The 16,601-nt window shown below is 36.4% G+C and overlaps 1 protein-coding gene across 16 annotated transcripts in view; it reads left to right on the top strand.

Moving 5' to 3' along the window:
- The window catches only part of ACAP2 (ArfGAP with coiled-coil, ankyrin repeat and PH domains 2), a 125,903-nt gene that overhangs the window by 34,463 nt on the left and 74,839 nt on the right, over window positions 1–16,601 (top strand). For all 16 annotated transcript variants that reach the window (XR_011995230.1, XR_011995235.1, XM_072726484.1 and 13 more), the window contains exons 2-4: window positions 6,478–6,535; window positions 13,722–13,841; window positions 14,631–14,684. Coding sequence is in view for 14 of the 16 variants with exons in the window: in XM_072726484.1 (XP_072582585.1) it covers window positions 6,478–6,535; window positions 13,722–13,841; window positions 14,631–14,684 (232 nt within the window). In the remaining 2 variants the exon portion in view is untranslated. The remainder of the gene's footprint in view (window positions 1–6,477; window positions 6,536–13,721; window positions 13,842–14,630; window positions 14,685–16,601) is intronic.

The raw sequence follows: 16,601 nt of genomic DNA on the forward strand, positions 1-16,601 counted from the left end.
GGAAATGTCACATTAGCTTGTTCTCTGAAGGTAAATACATTGTCATTGTACACATTGGTTTATTTAGTTCTCTTAGTTAAGTCATCTGATGTCTTTGAATATTTTCCTGTTATTTAGATGGTAACATTAGGTATCACCAAGAGTGTGCAACTAAAATGCTATAGGTCCACAGGTGTTTAATGGGCATCCATTGTATTGGTAGTTCATTCTTAGCCATTGTAAATTAGTGGATTTAGATCTCTTGAACTATGGAATATGAATAAATGCTCAGCTTATATATATATATATTACTGAAGTTGTACAATCTCTTACCTAAGTTGTACAATCTCCTTTAAAGTGTAAGGATGGTTAAATGGGAGGATCATGACTTGCTTATAGAAAATAAAATTTGAAGTATAAAGACCATTGGCTTTTCAGCAATATAGGTAAAATGATTATATTAAGGTTACTATAGCTGGATTATTCACATGAAAGTAACCCAGACCTCTAGTTTTGTTTAGTGCTGAGAAACAAGATTGGTGAATTTGTGGGACAGAATTATAACCCGTCCCTAAAGAGGTAATGAAAATAATTTGAAGTGATTGGTCTTGTGTATATGTGTTGTTTTTAATTTTGAGACTTTATCAGCAAAGGATAATTGTAGCTATACAAAATGAGTGGTAGAGTAGAATGAAATCAATCCTAATTTTATAGAAAGACAAGTGCAAATTTTGATGTCAGTCATATCAGGAGTTAGAGCTGGATTTGCAGTTCTTGTATTTATAGGAGTTAGACTGTGTTTAATATTATGAGTGGCAGTAGAGCTTTTGCCCTAGACTTCCGGAGAAAGACTGTGAAGATTTCTTTTTTGTATAATTAAGCACCTCTGGGTTCCAGAATGGAAAGGGAAAGAGGGGAACTTACCTATTTGTCATCCTTGTTGATTGTTAAAATGTATTTTCAGTTTCTATTTGAAATTTTTTTCCTCATTTTAAATTCTTGTGCCTTATATTCCTAGGAAAATTTCTGAACTTCTATTTTAAAATATTAAATTAAAAATATTTTACTTATTTATTTGAGAGACAGAGATAGCGTGAGAGCACAAGCAGGGGAGGAAATGGAGAAGCAGGCTTCCTGCTGAGCAGGGAGCCTAGGACCCTGGGATCATGACCCAAGCTGAAGGCAGACACTCAACTGATTGAGCCACCCAGGCTCCCCTTAAAATGTTAATCTTTTCCATAGGAGCACAACCTTGGTTCATAAAAGCATCAGGGCAGAAGTGTTTTTTCAACATTTAAAAACTGTATTCCTAACCATTTGACTTGACTTAAAATTGATGTTTGTTCTCAGCCCTTATCTTATTTGATGTGTCTGTAGCTTTTGACATTGTTGATCATTTCTTCTTCCTTGTTAACATTTTCTTGATTTTCCTTCTACACCATACTCTCTTGGTTTTGCTATTATCTCCTTCTTTGCTTCTTCTGTTTTGCTGTTTCTCCTTGTTTTGCCTGACCTTAAATACTGGAGTGCCCTGGAACTCAGTCCTTAATTATTTTTTTTTTATCTTTACTTTTTTTCAATAATATCCAGTCTCACAGCTGTAAACACGGTTTATATTCATGATTCCTAAACTTACACCCCCATCTCAGACTCCTCTAAACTCTAGACTCATATTTATTCACCTCTTTGGTGTCACCGCTTGTGTATCTAATAAATATTTCAGATCAAGTCCAAACCTGAACTACAGTTCTTTTCTCCCCAGACCTGTTCTTCCCATAGTCCTCTCCATCTCAGTTGGTTGCAGCTCTTTTTGACTGTTCCAGCTAAAAACTCAGAATCCATCCTTAATTTCACATCTATCTGCTTACTGGCGTACTTGTGCATGTACTCACACACCACATCAATTCATGAGGAAATCCTCTCGGCTCTAATCTTCAAAATCCATCCAGATTAGCTTTTTTTTTTTTTTTTTTTTTAAAACCAGTGACTGGTGTTTAGTTTAAGCCACCTTCATTGCTTACTTGGATGATCTCCAGCTTCCTAACTGGTCTCTTTGCCTTTTTTTGTTTGTTTGTTTGTTTGTTTGTTTGTTTGTTTCTCTACAATCTTATCCATATAGTAGCCAGAATGATTCTTGAAAGAGTAAGTCATATTGTGTCTCTTCCCTGCATCAGACCCTCAGTGTTAATGGTGATGGGGCTTTCCATTATTTCTCTCATTTCCTCTCCTGCATCTCTCTTCTTTGCTTGTTCTGTTTCAGCCATGCCAGCCTTCTTGCTATTCCTTTAACACACCAGGGTAACCCATGGCATTGGTTGTTTTTTCCGTCCATGACATCCTTTGCGTGATTTACTTCTTCAGGCTTTGCCCAAATGTCACTTTTTCAGTAAGGACTGTCTTGACCACCCTACTTAAAATTGTAGGTATCCTTGCCCCCTGCACTGCATCTCCTGATGTTTTGACTTTTTTTTTTTTTAAATAGCACTTACCATCTTACAGAGTACTATCTAAATGACGTATTTATTATGTTTGTTGTTTATTGACTTTCTTCTTCTTCCATTGTAAAGTCTAGAGGGCAAGGATCTTTGTTTATTTCATCTGGATATCCCAAGCAATGGATGTCAGTTCTTTTCTCAGGAAGAGAAAAGGAAGGCAAATCTTATTTCTTCATTTGTCTGAATTTTTCTGGTAGTGTTTTTTAAAGTTGTTTTAAAAAAAATCCTCCTGTGCCATTTTAGTGTAACTATTTTGATTTTTCTTTTTCTTTTTCTTTTTCTTTTTTTTTTTAAAGTTCTTTTTTTTTTAATTTTTTTTTTTAATTTTTTATTTATTTATGATAGTCACAGAGAGAGAGAGAGAGAGGCAGAGACACAGGCAGAGGGAGAAGCAGGCAGAGGGAGAAGCAGGCTCCATGCACCGGGAGCCCGACGTGGGATTCGATCCCGGGTCTCCAGGATCGCGCCCTGGGCCAAAGGCAGGCGCCAAACCGCTGCACCACCCAGGGATCCCTGATTTTTCTTTTTAAATGTTTAGGGATTCTATTTGATTATAAGTTGAATGTAGTTATGGAATCATGTTAATGTAATTTCGTGGTGGTGTTACAGTGAATTCCTCCTTAGAACCTTTGAGGTTTCTTTCCAGCCCTGTTTTAGAAATCCAAATCCTGTATTAGTGTATATTCTGTCTAGAGTGTTACGTTACAAGAATTTCCTCTTTCTTTCAACTGTAGAAGAAGTTGTAGGTATTATAATAATGGTTAGGTAAAGGTATATAGACTTACCCTTATATATGGAAAGACCTGACTCATTGTAAATCTATTTTGACATTTGTGCAATTATTTGTGGATTCTTTTTTCTTTTATTTTCTTTAAAGGCTTTTATAGTAACATCTATATGAAGCTCTAGAGGCAGAGTGGAATGACTAAAACTTGGAGAAAGAGGGAACTGGGAAATTACACATAAACACATGTGCATTGAGATGCAGGTATAGCCATCATGAGTGGTCTTGTGCTCCAGATTAGGTAATTTTTCTTAATGATGCATTTATCCATCCAGTAAACAAATAGGATAGATAGCTAAATGGACCATAGTCTCTACTCATGTCTCTCAGTTTAGGCAACAAGACCAAACGTTGAATTATCGTAGTGAGAGCCAGGTGTTCTATTTGATGTGAATATAGGGTGCTTTGTGGAGCTGGTAGTGGTAAGGTGCTCATTCCACTGAGAAGAAGGCACTTCAGTGTCACAAATTTACTATGTGAACAGTGTCTCTAAAACCCCAAGTCTCTTTATTAGGCTCTTAAATTTGTGTTCTTCTGTATCCTGTTTACAGACCTTATATCGCAGGATTCTAATGGAGATGAAATACTACATGAAATGCTTTTCTAAACACAGCTGTTCTACTTCCATTAGACAGTTCTGACATTCAGCAATTTGCCAAGAGTTTCTTCCAATTCAAGATTCTGGGGTTGTAGCTCATTTCCTGTTAATGGTTTTTCTCTTCATTAGTTCATATTACTATTCTGTGCTCTTAATATAGCAAATGCTATATCATACATGCAGGTGCCCCATGCGAATTGTAAAACACAGTGAAAATATATGGCAGAATTATTTTCATCATGTACTAAAATGGGTTCTTTTGTTAACAGGGAACCTGGAAAAGTTATAGATGTGATTTGTTTAGCAGCCTAAGCTATGTCATAGACAGAACCCTGAAAGACCCAGTATGCAGATCTTTACCTTCTCCAATTTGCAGGATATCCTGTGGCTTAAGTGTCATTTTCAGTTCCTGAAAAGGATGAAGGGGAACAGCCACGAAAGGGCAAATATGGTCTCTGATTATAATCTTTGACAGTTTTGTCTGGGCGTGGCCCTAGATGTCCCCTACCATCTTGCTCCTTTCTTCCATTGTGAGTCTGCTGAGAGTCCCGACTTATTTGAGATACGTGGTTGTCTTGACAGTATTATCAGGCACAGTGTTCTTTCCCCAGAGCTGCCTACTGTACCCCGGTTATGAGCCGTGCGGGGGACCGTGCTCTCTCCTCCCTAAGGCCGCCGATAGGGTCAGCATTGGAGTTTAACTGCTTTGGGTGAACATTTGATTTTAATTCTTTCAACAGTGATGGTAACTTTTATTTCTCTATCGTCTCAAACCTACTGCAGTGATACGATTCTTGGGAATGGACTGACTGTAGAAAGTCAACATAAAAATTTTTTTTTTTAGAGGTATATCTTCCTAAGTTTATTGTGATTTCACCACAGAAATACCTTTTTCTTCAGGTTTTATTTTTCTGGGCTCAGTTGAAGACAACATTATGTAGTAGTCTCCACGTTTGTAGTTTTTTAATCCTCTTTTTTTCTCATTAAAGTGACCTTACCCCTTTTTAAATGACTAGTATCTTCATTCTAACTTTATACCCTTTACTTGCTCGAAGGGACTGTTAACCAGTTACTCAGCACTGTTGATTTATTGATCCCAGCACAATAGAGGCTCTATCTCTTCCCCCACCTTCTTTCGTGGCACAGTAGTATGATATTAATTCTCACTGTAATTATAGTGGCATTTCACCTGCTTGAATAAGCTAACCGCCTGGACAAGAAATTCAGGCTGTTGGAGGAGGAGGGTGAAATGGAAACATGCCTTTCTATCATAGTACTGATTTTTTTCTGTGGAAAAGATGTAATTTCCCATCTGATCAAAATAAAACATTATTGGTATTTCCTTTCCCTCTCTTTCTCTAATAAATGAATACAATCTTTAAAAACTTTTCATTTACTTAAGAGAGAGCGAGATAGAGCACAAACAGGTAAAGTACTCCAAAAGTAAAGTAACATTTATTTTTTATTTTTTATTTTTTTAAAGTAACATTTAAACACATGATAACTTAGAGGGAAGGCCAGAGAGAGAGGGACAAGCAGACTCCCCAGTGATCAGGAGATTAAAAACTTTTTTCAGTAAATGTTACCAGGTAGAGAAGTAGAATTACAAGCTGATAAAAATGGTTATTCGGACATGACACCGAGGTTAAGTGGGTTCTTCTGGGAATAGAGCTTATATTTTAGCCATCTTTTTCTTAGATTTGTTATCTAACTGAGAATTTCCTACTCAGAGTTCAAAATAACTTTTTTGGATGGTTAGTCCCCCGCTGTTGTGTCCATTTGAAAAAAATTTGGTTAATTTATAAAATAACTACTGGGATGTTGCTAGTTTATCAAGCAGGTACCTGCAAGTGGGTTAGATGGCTTAAAGTAGATGAATTGTGTTTTGTTATATCTTAACTCTTAAGTGTAAAATCTTGTTATCCTTAAGAAGTTCTAGTTGCTTCTGTTTTGTTCCAAATTTCCAATTTTGGAATGTTGCTTGTAGTGTGATACCAAGTACTAACAAGTATTAGAATTTTATAATTCTCCTGACAATTAAGAGTATCTACTGATTTCTTAAAAATACGTGGGAAACAAAAGGCTTAAACAAGGCTGAACTATTTGTAAAAGTAAAAAGCCTTTCCTTTTTGGTTGCCAAGGATCCTCTGTTACTTGGTTAGGTGCGCTTTATTGAGTAGAAATCTGAGCTTTGTTAAGGCTCAACTTTTAAATTACTTCCTAATTAAAAAAACCCACAAACGTGCTAAATACTTCTAATTAGTGTTATTAATTTGAGTAACATGATTGCTTTGAATCAGTCAGTCTAATGTGTTCTCTCATTACCTTAAACAGTAATAGTATTAATCTGTTACGTTGCGTGTTAATGGAGTATTTACACTTCATCCTAACGTAATTATTACTTAATGTGAAGTGTAATTTTTAAGTATTCATATCTTTTTTCATTGAGTTATTTTCCAAAAGTAAAGTAACATTTATTTTTTATTTTTTATTTTTTTAAAGTAACATTTAAACACATGATAACTTAGAGGGGAGGAAGGAGGTTGGAGGGTGGACCTGGGGGGACAGGTACCTGAGAAGAGTCAGCACATGGTAACCTGTTTCGTGTATGATTTTTCTAGGGCTGCTTTGGAAGAAGTAGAAGGAGATGTGGCCGAATTGGAACTAAAGCTCGATAAGGTGAACTTTACTTAAAGATTTTAAGACATTAATAATGATTTGTGCCTTTAGTATTAGGTGATTCATGTTACTTTTTGATTTTATCTCTATGAGGATAAATGTTACTATCATCCCAATTTTACACGCAGGGAGATTGAGGCTGTAGACACGAGAGGCTTTGAAGTTACAAGTGCCAGAACAAGAACTTGAACAATCTGCCTTCAAAGCTAACTAGATGCCCTTTATATTTTTGGAACCTTGTTGTTTTCTTTTCCATCCAAAAGGTTGCCTGTCTTTTCAGTGCTCAGTGGTTTTCATATATAACCTGACTGTTCTTGTTTATAAGTGTGAACCTGGATACATTAAGTATAAACGAAATTTAAAATACTGATTCCATTTTTTACAGCTAAGGCCAGAAATGCTTAGTGTATATTTAATAATTGATATTAAACGTTCATATTCTATTCAAGGGTGAATGTACATTGATTCCTATCTTCTATATTAATTATTAATCATCTTTCCTTTACCTAAGAAATATTGCTATAAAACAGGAAGAAATATGAAAATGAGTAACACTTGGCTTCTGGTTTCAAGGAACCATTGTTTACTGAAATATCTCTCTTAAAATTTATGGAGATAAATCAGATGCACATGCTTGAAGTACCTTTTCTGAAAATAGCTTATTTAATTATTTTAAATGATATGCCTTGTAAAGCAGTGCTTCTCAAACTGTACTGTGCATAGGAAACACCTGGGGATCTCGCAAAAATGCAGATCCTGATTCAGTAAGTCTGGGGTACCTGAGATTCTGTGTTTCTAATCAGATTCCAGATGACACCAATGCTGTTGTTCCATGGGCTGCACTTTGAATAGCAAGAATATAAAATATGCTGAAGGTTTTAAAATGTTTTGAAATTGTGAAACATATGTATATATATATATATATATATATAATGTAAATAGTGTAGAAACTATATAAAGTAGTAGTATCATGTATGTAAAACAGAACTTTTGGAAAATATTTAGTAATAAGTTATTTTTGTATTGTACACTGTAGTTTTCAAAAACACTTTGATCTATATGCTTAGTGCTTATATGCTTAGTTCTAAGCATCTAAATGCTTAGAATGTATCTATGTTCTTCGATTTTTACAATAATTTTGTGAGGTAGTTGGGACACCTGGGTGGTTCAGAAGTTGAGCATCTGCCTTCGGCCCAGTGTGTGATCCTGGAGTCCTGGGTCGAGTCCCACGTTGGGCTCCCTGTGTGGAGTCTGCTTCTCCTTCTGCCTCTCTGTGTCTCTGCCTCTCTTTCTCTCTCTGTGTGTGTCTCTCATGAATAAATAAATAAAATCTTAAAAAAAAATATTGGCAATCAATACTAAGATCTCCAAGCCCTTTCTAGAGTGTTTATTACCCAAAGGGCTAATAAAGGCATCATGGAAATTTTGACATTTAAAAAAATACTATTTTCCACCTGAATAGAAGGCATACTTACTTTTATATTTCTCTAGTTATGATCTTGATTTCTTATAAAATGTCCCTCTCCCAATTCATAGGTTAGTATCTGTCATTTTCCTTTAGAATTCTGAGGAGTTCACAGAGAGGAGAACCAGAGAAGAGGAAGAAATGGTTGTCATGGAAGGTGATGGCACCGAAGGACTAGAGGAGGGGACGGTTGCCTAGGATTAGTGTGTGATTTCATAACTTTGTGCGAGGCCAGTTCCACCTGTAATATCACTGTAAATCATGCCACCAGCAGGATAAACTGGCTTGATGACTTAGCTTACATTTATTTTGCTTATAATATATGTTACCAGTACTTTTCCTCCTTGTAGAGAGTAGCGCTGCATGCCTGGCTTCGTTCTGCTGGGTCCAAAGACACATCCTTTCTGTCAGCTGTCCTAGCCTCGGCAGCACCGAGGAGCACCTTGGGGCCATCGAGACGTGATTTCTGTGTCTGTTGCTTCTTCTCACTGGACTGCTTGTGCCCTCTATGTTAAGCAGATACTCTTTAAACCACAGTTCAAGTACTACCATACTTAGGTTCTTTCATACTTAGTATTCTTTCTTGCACATACTTCCATTTAGATTTACTATATTATTGTAGTCTTTGGATTGTAGCATGGCCTGATAGTTAAGAACACAAAGCCTGGAGTAAGACTGCCTGCATTTGAATCTGGCTCTACCACTTATTAAGCTATTTGGTGTTGAGCAAGTTCCTCAACCTTCCTGTGCCTCAGTTTCTCATCTCCAAAAAGGGTAAAATTAGAGTTATCTGTCTCAGAGAGTTAATATGAGAATATGGTGTTTTAGTATATTTTAAATGCTTCTCGTGGTTCTTAGCACATGGTATGGTTCTAAGTAAATGTTAATGATGGTATCTCTTCAACAAATTATTAGCTCCTTGAAGACAGTTTTTGAAGGGAAAAAAAATCCTCATTTGATGTGCACTTACTATGTATCAAGTGCTAAGTTTTACTTATATTATCTCCGACTGTCACAACATGTTGCAAAGTTGGTATTACACCCAGTTTGCTCATGAGAAAAATGAGACTTAGGTTGTTACTTACTCCAGGACAGTCAGGGATAAGTTGTTTATATTCTCATCATCTGGAAAAGTGCTGTGACATATATATCATTTAATAAAAAGTACTTTTGAATGAATTGGGGCTACTAGCTTGATATTTTAGACTATTTTGATATTTACTCTTAGGGAAGATTTGTAGGCTTGTATTATTGGGTTATACTTGCCATCAGTGTCATCTACTAAGGATTTTTCAGCTGGCAAATTTTCTATCACCAAGTCAGCCCTTCCCCGTGAATAGCTGCAGTATATGTGTGGTTATGCTATATGCAATTCCATTGTCTTTCCAAGTCCGGTAATGGTGACCTCTGTTCTAATTCTCATACCTATTTTCATGGTCATAGCTATGCCTTACCATTCAAAGTTCTCATCTTGCAACTCTGGAATGCTAATCTCTTAATTTCTTACCTGAGACTCTAGTCTTTCCAGTTCTCATTTCACTTCTGCTTTTGATCTTCTTTTTTTTTTTTAAAGATCTTATTTTATTCATGAGAGACACACAGAGAGAGGTAGAGACACAGACAGGGGGAGAAGCAGGCTCCATGCTTGATGTGTGACTCGATCCCAGGACTGGGGGATCATGACCTAAGCCAAAGGCAGATGCTCAACCACCCAGCCACCCAGGCGTCCCTGCTTCTGATCTTCAAGCCTAGCTAGCCTTCTAGTATTCCAGTCTATAAACTTCTGATATTTTAGATCCCTTTTAAACTCACTTCCCTTTCAGTGTGGTTTTTTTTGGGGGGGGGGGGCATTTTTTAGAGGTAAAATTCACCTAATATAAAATTCATCATTTTAAAGTGTGCAATTCAATGTTTTCAGCATATTCACAGTATTATGCAATCCTCACCACTGTAATTCCAGAGCATTTCTATTATCTTCAAGAGAAATCCTGTACCTGTTGGTAGTCACTCCAAATTTTCTTTGTCCTTTGTCCTCTGGCAACCACTAATCTATTTTCTGTCTATGGGATTTGCCTATTTTGAACATTTCATATAAACAGAATCATAATTTGGCCTTTTGTGACTGACTTCTTTCACTTAGCATGATGTTTTTAAGATTTGTCTGCACATGTAACATGTTCCAGTATTTCCTTTTTATGGCTGAGTTATATGCCTTTGTATGGATATGCCACATTTTGTTTATCCATTCATCACTCAATGGACATTTAATTTAGGTGGTTTCCACTTTTTGGCTAGTATGACTAATACTGCTGTGAACCCTTTCAGGCTACTCTTAATTTTATTCCATCATATTTTTCTCCTGAAGGCCTTCATTTCCCTTCCATAAGACTCACTCCACAGAATTTTCACTCTATTAATCTAACCGTCTGTATTTTCTCTGTGTCATATCTGGGCTACAGAACTCTATAGGAGAAGTTGCACAATTGTTTGGTGAAACCAACTGGTGAGGGGATCCCTGGGTGGCGCAGCGGTTTGGCGCCTGCCTTTGGCCCAGGGCGCGATCCTGGAGACCCGGGATCGAGTCCCATGTCGGGCTCCCGGTGCATGGAGCCTGCTTCTCCCTCTGCCTGTGTGTGTCTTTGCCTCTCTCTCTCTCTGTGACTATCATAAATAAATAAAAAAATTAAAAAAAAAAAAAGAGAAACCAACTGGTGGAGCTTCACATTTCTGGAATTCTTGATGTTAAACAAATTTTCCAAGACTTATTCAGGTTATCTTATTATACTGTTAAACAGCTGCTATACTTCTCTGTTTTCTTATGATTTATCACTTTGTTCTTCTTTCTTAGTACATGACTTTGACTCTATCTTCCTTTTGGTGGGAACACTTTTATTTCTTACTCCTAACCTAGAAATTTAGAATCTGTCCTTTTGTTTTTTCACTTTTCCTCCCATTTGAGTGGTAAAAGTATCGTATCCCTTTTCTTATGTAATTCCAAACTCTTAACTTCTCAGGACTTTGCTTTAGCCATCTTTTTCCTTTTCTTTCTCTACCACTTCTTTATTTTAAGTAGAAAGTGTTCGAGCTTCCCTGCAACAGAAACAAAACAAGACAGAAAACCAAAAGCAAACAAGAAAACTCTGACAAGAAAATGTAAATCTTTAGTAATTACCATGTGCCAGTAATGGTTTGCCCTAAGGTCTGTATGTGCATTATTTTAATTCTTTTTTAGTAACTATATAGTTTGGTACCATTCTGATCATTTCAGAGAGAAGAAACTTAAGTTTACTAAGGTTGAGGTCATTCAGGATCATTTAGATGGTTAATATGGCAGCAGGATTTTTTTTCTTTTTTTAAGATTTTATTTATTCATGAGACAGAGAGAGAGAGAGAGGCAGAGAGACAGGCAGAGGGAGAATCAGGCTCCATGCAGGGAGCCCAATGCGAGACTTGATCCCGGGTCTCCAGGATCAGGACCTGGGCTGAAGGCGGTGCTAAAACCGCTGAGCCACTGGGGCTGCCCTGGCAGCAGGATTTGAACCTAAGCTAACTAAGCCCACAAGCCTTTGTTTTTAACCGTAATGTACCAACCTCTCTTTTTATGGAACCTTTTAGTTTAATTTTAAAAAATTATTTAATTTGTTGTGTTGTGGAACCTTTTAATTGTTTTTTAATTATGTAATTTGTTGAATAAGTAATATTTCTTATGTGATATAAACTTCAAAGTGTGTACCCAGTGAAAAATTAATCATCCTCTAATCTCTTTCCTAGAGAACACTGCTTTCTGTCTAGGATCTAGCACTGTAACACTGATAACTGTAGATTTGTTGATGATTTCTATATCTGTATCTACAGCACACTCCTCTTTTTTGTTCCAGACATCAGCTTTCACTTGTGTTTGATTAACTTTCCACTTGGCTAATATCACAGGCCCATTAAATTCAGGGCCACCTCACAGGCCTAACAGTGAAATAAAAAATCTTTGCTGGCCAGTTTAATGTATCTTTGTGTGAATTAGCAGATGTAGCTCATGGCAAGCAGAGCTCAGGCTGGATTTCAGCTCCTATTTTTACCCTTGGTGGGACGCAGTCTACATAACTGTACACGGGTACTTGACTGTAATTCTTGAATTTGTCTCCTAGTTTTTCTCCCTGCTTACTGCCTAATTCAGCCTGTCATGGTTTTTGGTCTAATCTCCTTATCTTCTATTTCCTTGTCTTTACGTTTTATCATTTTACATCATCATTCTAAGATGGAACTCTGGTGAACTCACCAGTGTCTTCCCATTTTCTTTTATACAAAATGTGAACCTTTTAGCATTGTATACAAGTCTTGTCCTGATCTGGACTTGCATTTTCAACATCACACTTTTAATGCCCTACATTTTCATACTGCTTTAAGCTATGTAGTGCCTCTGGTTTGCCCTGCCCACGTAGCTGCTGGGCCTTAGCACATACTCTTCCTAGAGTAGAATCTTCCCATCACTCTGGTTTGATTGGCTAATTCTTGTTGGCCTTCAGGGCTTTTTTCAAGTGTTACCTTTTCCAGGAATCCTTCCCTGATGTCCAAAGTCCTGGTTAGGTGTTCTTCCTTTGTTTGATCATGCATGGTTTTTTGTCATGCATAGCAGTTGTGTTTGTGCTGCATAGAATTTATCTGCTTGTCTGCTGGTTAGACTAGAGCATCTGAGAGCAGACCTTATGTTTTTAATTTCTGTTCCTCTAGGTCCTAGGGTAACAGTTTTAAATTATACTTCTGAGATCCTTTAGATGTTTTCTACAGGGTTTTTTTTTTTTTTCTCTTTACCCCCTTTTTAGTGTCCCCTATTGTCCCTTCTGTATCCTTCTTTCTCACTTCTTTTTTAAAATATATGTATTCACCCAAGATTTTATTTGTTTAAAGAAAATGTTCGGGAAGCCCGGGTGGCTCAGTGGTTGAGCTCAGTGGTTGAGGACTGATCCTGGAGTCCTGGGATCGAGTTCCACATCGGGCCCGCTGCATGGAGCCTGCTTCTCCCTCTGCCTGTGTCTCTGCCTCTCTATGTGTCTCTCATGAATAAATGAAGTCTTTAAAAAAATAAAAAATAATAATAAAAAAAGAAAATACTCTGTTTGAATGAAAGGAGAAAAATAAGGTTGGAAAAAAGAAAGAGAGGGAGGAAAAGAATTACAGAGTAAGAAAAATGAAAGTCTCAATTTTATGATTAGCACAATGTCTAAAACAGTAGGCATTGGAGAAATATGGTTGGTTAATCAATTCAGGTGTTTGTGTTGGTAGACTGACACTGAAATGCCTAGCATCACTAATCGAACACACCAATTTGCTCCCTTTTCCTCCAACATACTACAGGTTTTGTTTTTAATTCATGTATTTTTTAGCATACTGCTTGTTCTGCCTGAAGTTCCCTGTTTTTCCTTCTAAGAGGGGCTTAATAAATTTTTATGGAGTTAATTTATGGGATCAAATTTGACTTAATAAAATGATTTATTGTTGTTACCATATAGCCTCTGGGTTCCAAAGGGTCAACTTTTTTCGATACAAGCCTCCTATGAATTTACTTTGTAAGTCAGAGTTAAAAAGAACAATTTTCAGTTAGTCTTTTTCGGCCTTATTGATGAACCATTATTTATCTTATCTAAGCTAACTCATAGGTATTGCTAACACTTGTTCAACTAATTTGTATAATTATTTTCAATCTGGTGTAATGATTTTCTTTTTCAGCTTGTGAAACTTTGTATTGCAATGATTGATACCGGAAAGGCCTTCTGTGTTGCAAATAAACAGTTCATGAATGGGATTCGAGACCTGGCACAGTATTCTAGTAATGATGCTGTAGTTGAGGTTAGTATTTCTGAAATTATTAATATGATAAGTTTAACAAACTATTAAAGAACTATGCATCCATCTACCTTATTAGTAGTTATAATGGTCCTTAAATTTGTGAATAAAAAAGCTATGACCTACTGGTGTTGTATAATCCTGTTTTCTAGCATAGTTAGAAATTGATGGTTGATTTGCATTGTGAATATAAGTTTACTTCTGCTAAGTGAGCTGAATCATCTACAAGAGGACATGGAGGGAGAGAAGGATTATACTTATTGGTAGGAGCTTTTAGGGCAAGCAGAGAGCATTTTAATCTTAATAGTATCTAACTGTATGTATGGGGCTGCCTAGGAAAGTTCTTGTCAGGTAGCTATGCTGGGTTAACTTAGACCCTTTGTTATATTATGTGGTATTATTATATTTCTTCCATGAGGGAATAATATCTGGTTAGGTAATGGATGTACTTTGATGTTTCTTTGATTCACAGATTCCTAAGTGGGCACTGATATACTCAGTTTTACCTTTAGGTTTATATGTACCATTATTATTTGTTAGCCTACTCCTATTGATATGACAATACTAATTCTTTGACTATTCTAGGGTTTTATGTTACCTACCACATGTACACTTGTCCTCTTTGTAGAGCATGACCATGAAGCAATGCCATGAAATCATCCTCCAAAGTAAATGTTATTATTGTTTACATTGTAACTTGATCTTTCTGTTAGAAATGCTGAAGTAACATTTTTGTGACCTATTTTAGTGGCTCTTTAATGACCTGTTTTTCTTTTGGTTTCTTTCTCTTAGACAAGTTTGACCAAGTTTTCTGACAGTCTTCAAGAAATGATAAATTTTCACACAGTAAGTGTCAATAAGTAGGTGTTACTATGACCATGTAAATATTTAGTACTTTCGTTGAGTGGCAGCATTTTATAAAATTACTTAAGTTGTAATTCAGTTACTTTGATTTGCCAGCTTTTTAGTTGGGGAATTAAAATGTGTGTATGTGTGTGTATGAGAGAAAGAGATATTTTATTTCTCATTCTAATATAGTGAAATTAGTATCAATGAAGTATGTACCCATAAAAATTAATTCTTGGTTTTAGTTGTATCTTTGTATTTTTTTTAAGGTCTATTTATTTATTCATGAGAGACACACAAAGAGAGAGAGAGAGAGAGAAGTGGAGACATAGGTAGAGGGAGAAGCAGGCTCCTTGCAGGGAGCCCAATGTGGGACTCCAGGATCACTCCCTGGGCTGAAGGCAGCAGCCCAACCGCTGAGCCACCCAGGCGTCCCAATCTTTGTGGGTTTTTAAGGAATTATTTTGAGAATGAAGAAGTAAAGCCATTATTCTAAATTTAGCTATTTCTTTTAAGATACTTACGAATTGGGCAGCCCCGGTGGTGCAGCGGTTTGGCGCTGCCTGCAGCCTGGGGTGCGATCCTGGAGACCCGGGATCGAGTCCCACATCAGGCTCCCTGCATGGAGCCTGCTTCTCCCTCTGCCTGTGTCTCTGCCTCTCTCTCTCTGTGTCTATGAATAAATAAATAAAATCTTTAAAAAAAAAAAAAGATACTTACAAATTTATCCCCTTTGTCTAATCAGTTGCTAGTATTAAAGACTGCTGTATTCTTTGAGCTATTTATATGTGCATTTAAGATTTGAGGGCTTTTATCCTTTAAGAATGAGGGATGTATACTACCTTTAAAATGTCAGTAAATTTCTTTATAAATTGTGTAATAAAAGTTTACTAAAAATGTGATAGCTTGTAAGTTATATACTTCTTTAAAATTTTTTTTTATTGAGGTATAATTGACATCATAATAGTTTCATGTATACAGTGATTCTCTGTAAGGATTCTACATTTGCATATTTGCAAAATGATCACTACATTAAATTCCAGTTAACATGTGTCACCATATATAGCCATACATTTTTTTTCTCGTGATGGGAACTTTCAAGACCCACTCTTTTACCTACTTTAACATATGCAGTACAGTATTTTTTTTTTTTTTAAGATTTTGTTTATTCATTTATTTGATTGAGAGAGAGCAGGGAAAGGAGCAGAAGGAGAGGGACAAGCAGACTCTACACTGAGCTCAGAACCAGATGTGAGATCACGACCTGAGCTGAAATCAGAATTTGGCTACTTAACTGACTAAGCCATCCAGGCACCCCTGCATTACAGTATTATTAACTGTAGTCCTCATGCTGTACATTACGTTCCCACAACATATTCATTTTATAACTAGAAATTTACACCTTTTCACCCCTACCTCTGCCTCAGGCAGCCACTAGACCCATCTGTTCTCTATATCCTTAAGCTTATTTTTTGTTATTATTTTTAAAATTTTACATCTGAGTGGAGTTGTACAGTATTTATCCTTTTCTGTCTGATATATTTCACTTATCATAATGCCTGCAGGGTCCATCCATCTTGCTGCAAATGGCAGGAGTTCATTATTTTTTTTTATAGCTGAATAGTATTCCATTGTATGTGTATGTGTACGTATACATACATTTATCTATCCATCTTTGTATCTGTATCTTCTTTATTCATTCATCCATTTATGGACATTTAGGTTGTTTCTGTGTCCTGGCTATTGTAAATAGTGCTGCTGTGAACATGGGGGTGGAGATACCTTCTCAAGTTAGTGTTTTCACTTTTTTCTGATAATACTCAGAAGTGGAATTGCTGGATTATAGTGGTTTTAAGTTTAATTTTTTGAGGAACTTCCATACTGTTTTCCATAATGGCTACACCAATTTGCATTGTT

Source organism: Vulpes vulpes, chromosome 1 (genome assembly GCF_048418805.1).
Source record: "Vulpes vulpes isolate BD-2025 chromosome 1, VulVul3, whole genome shotgun sequence".
NCBI lineage: Eukaryota > Metazoa > Chordata > Mammalia > Carnivora > Canidae > Vulpes > Vulpes vulpes.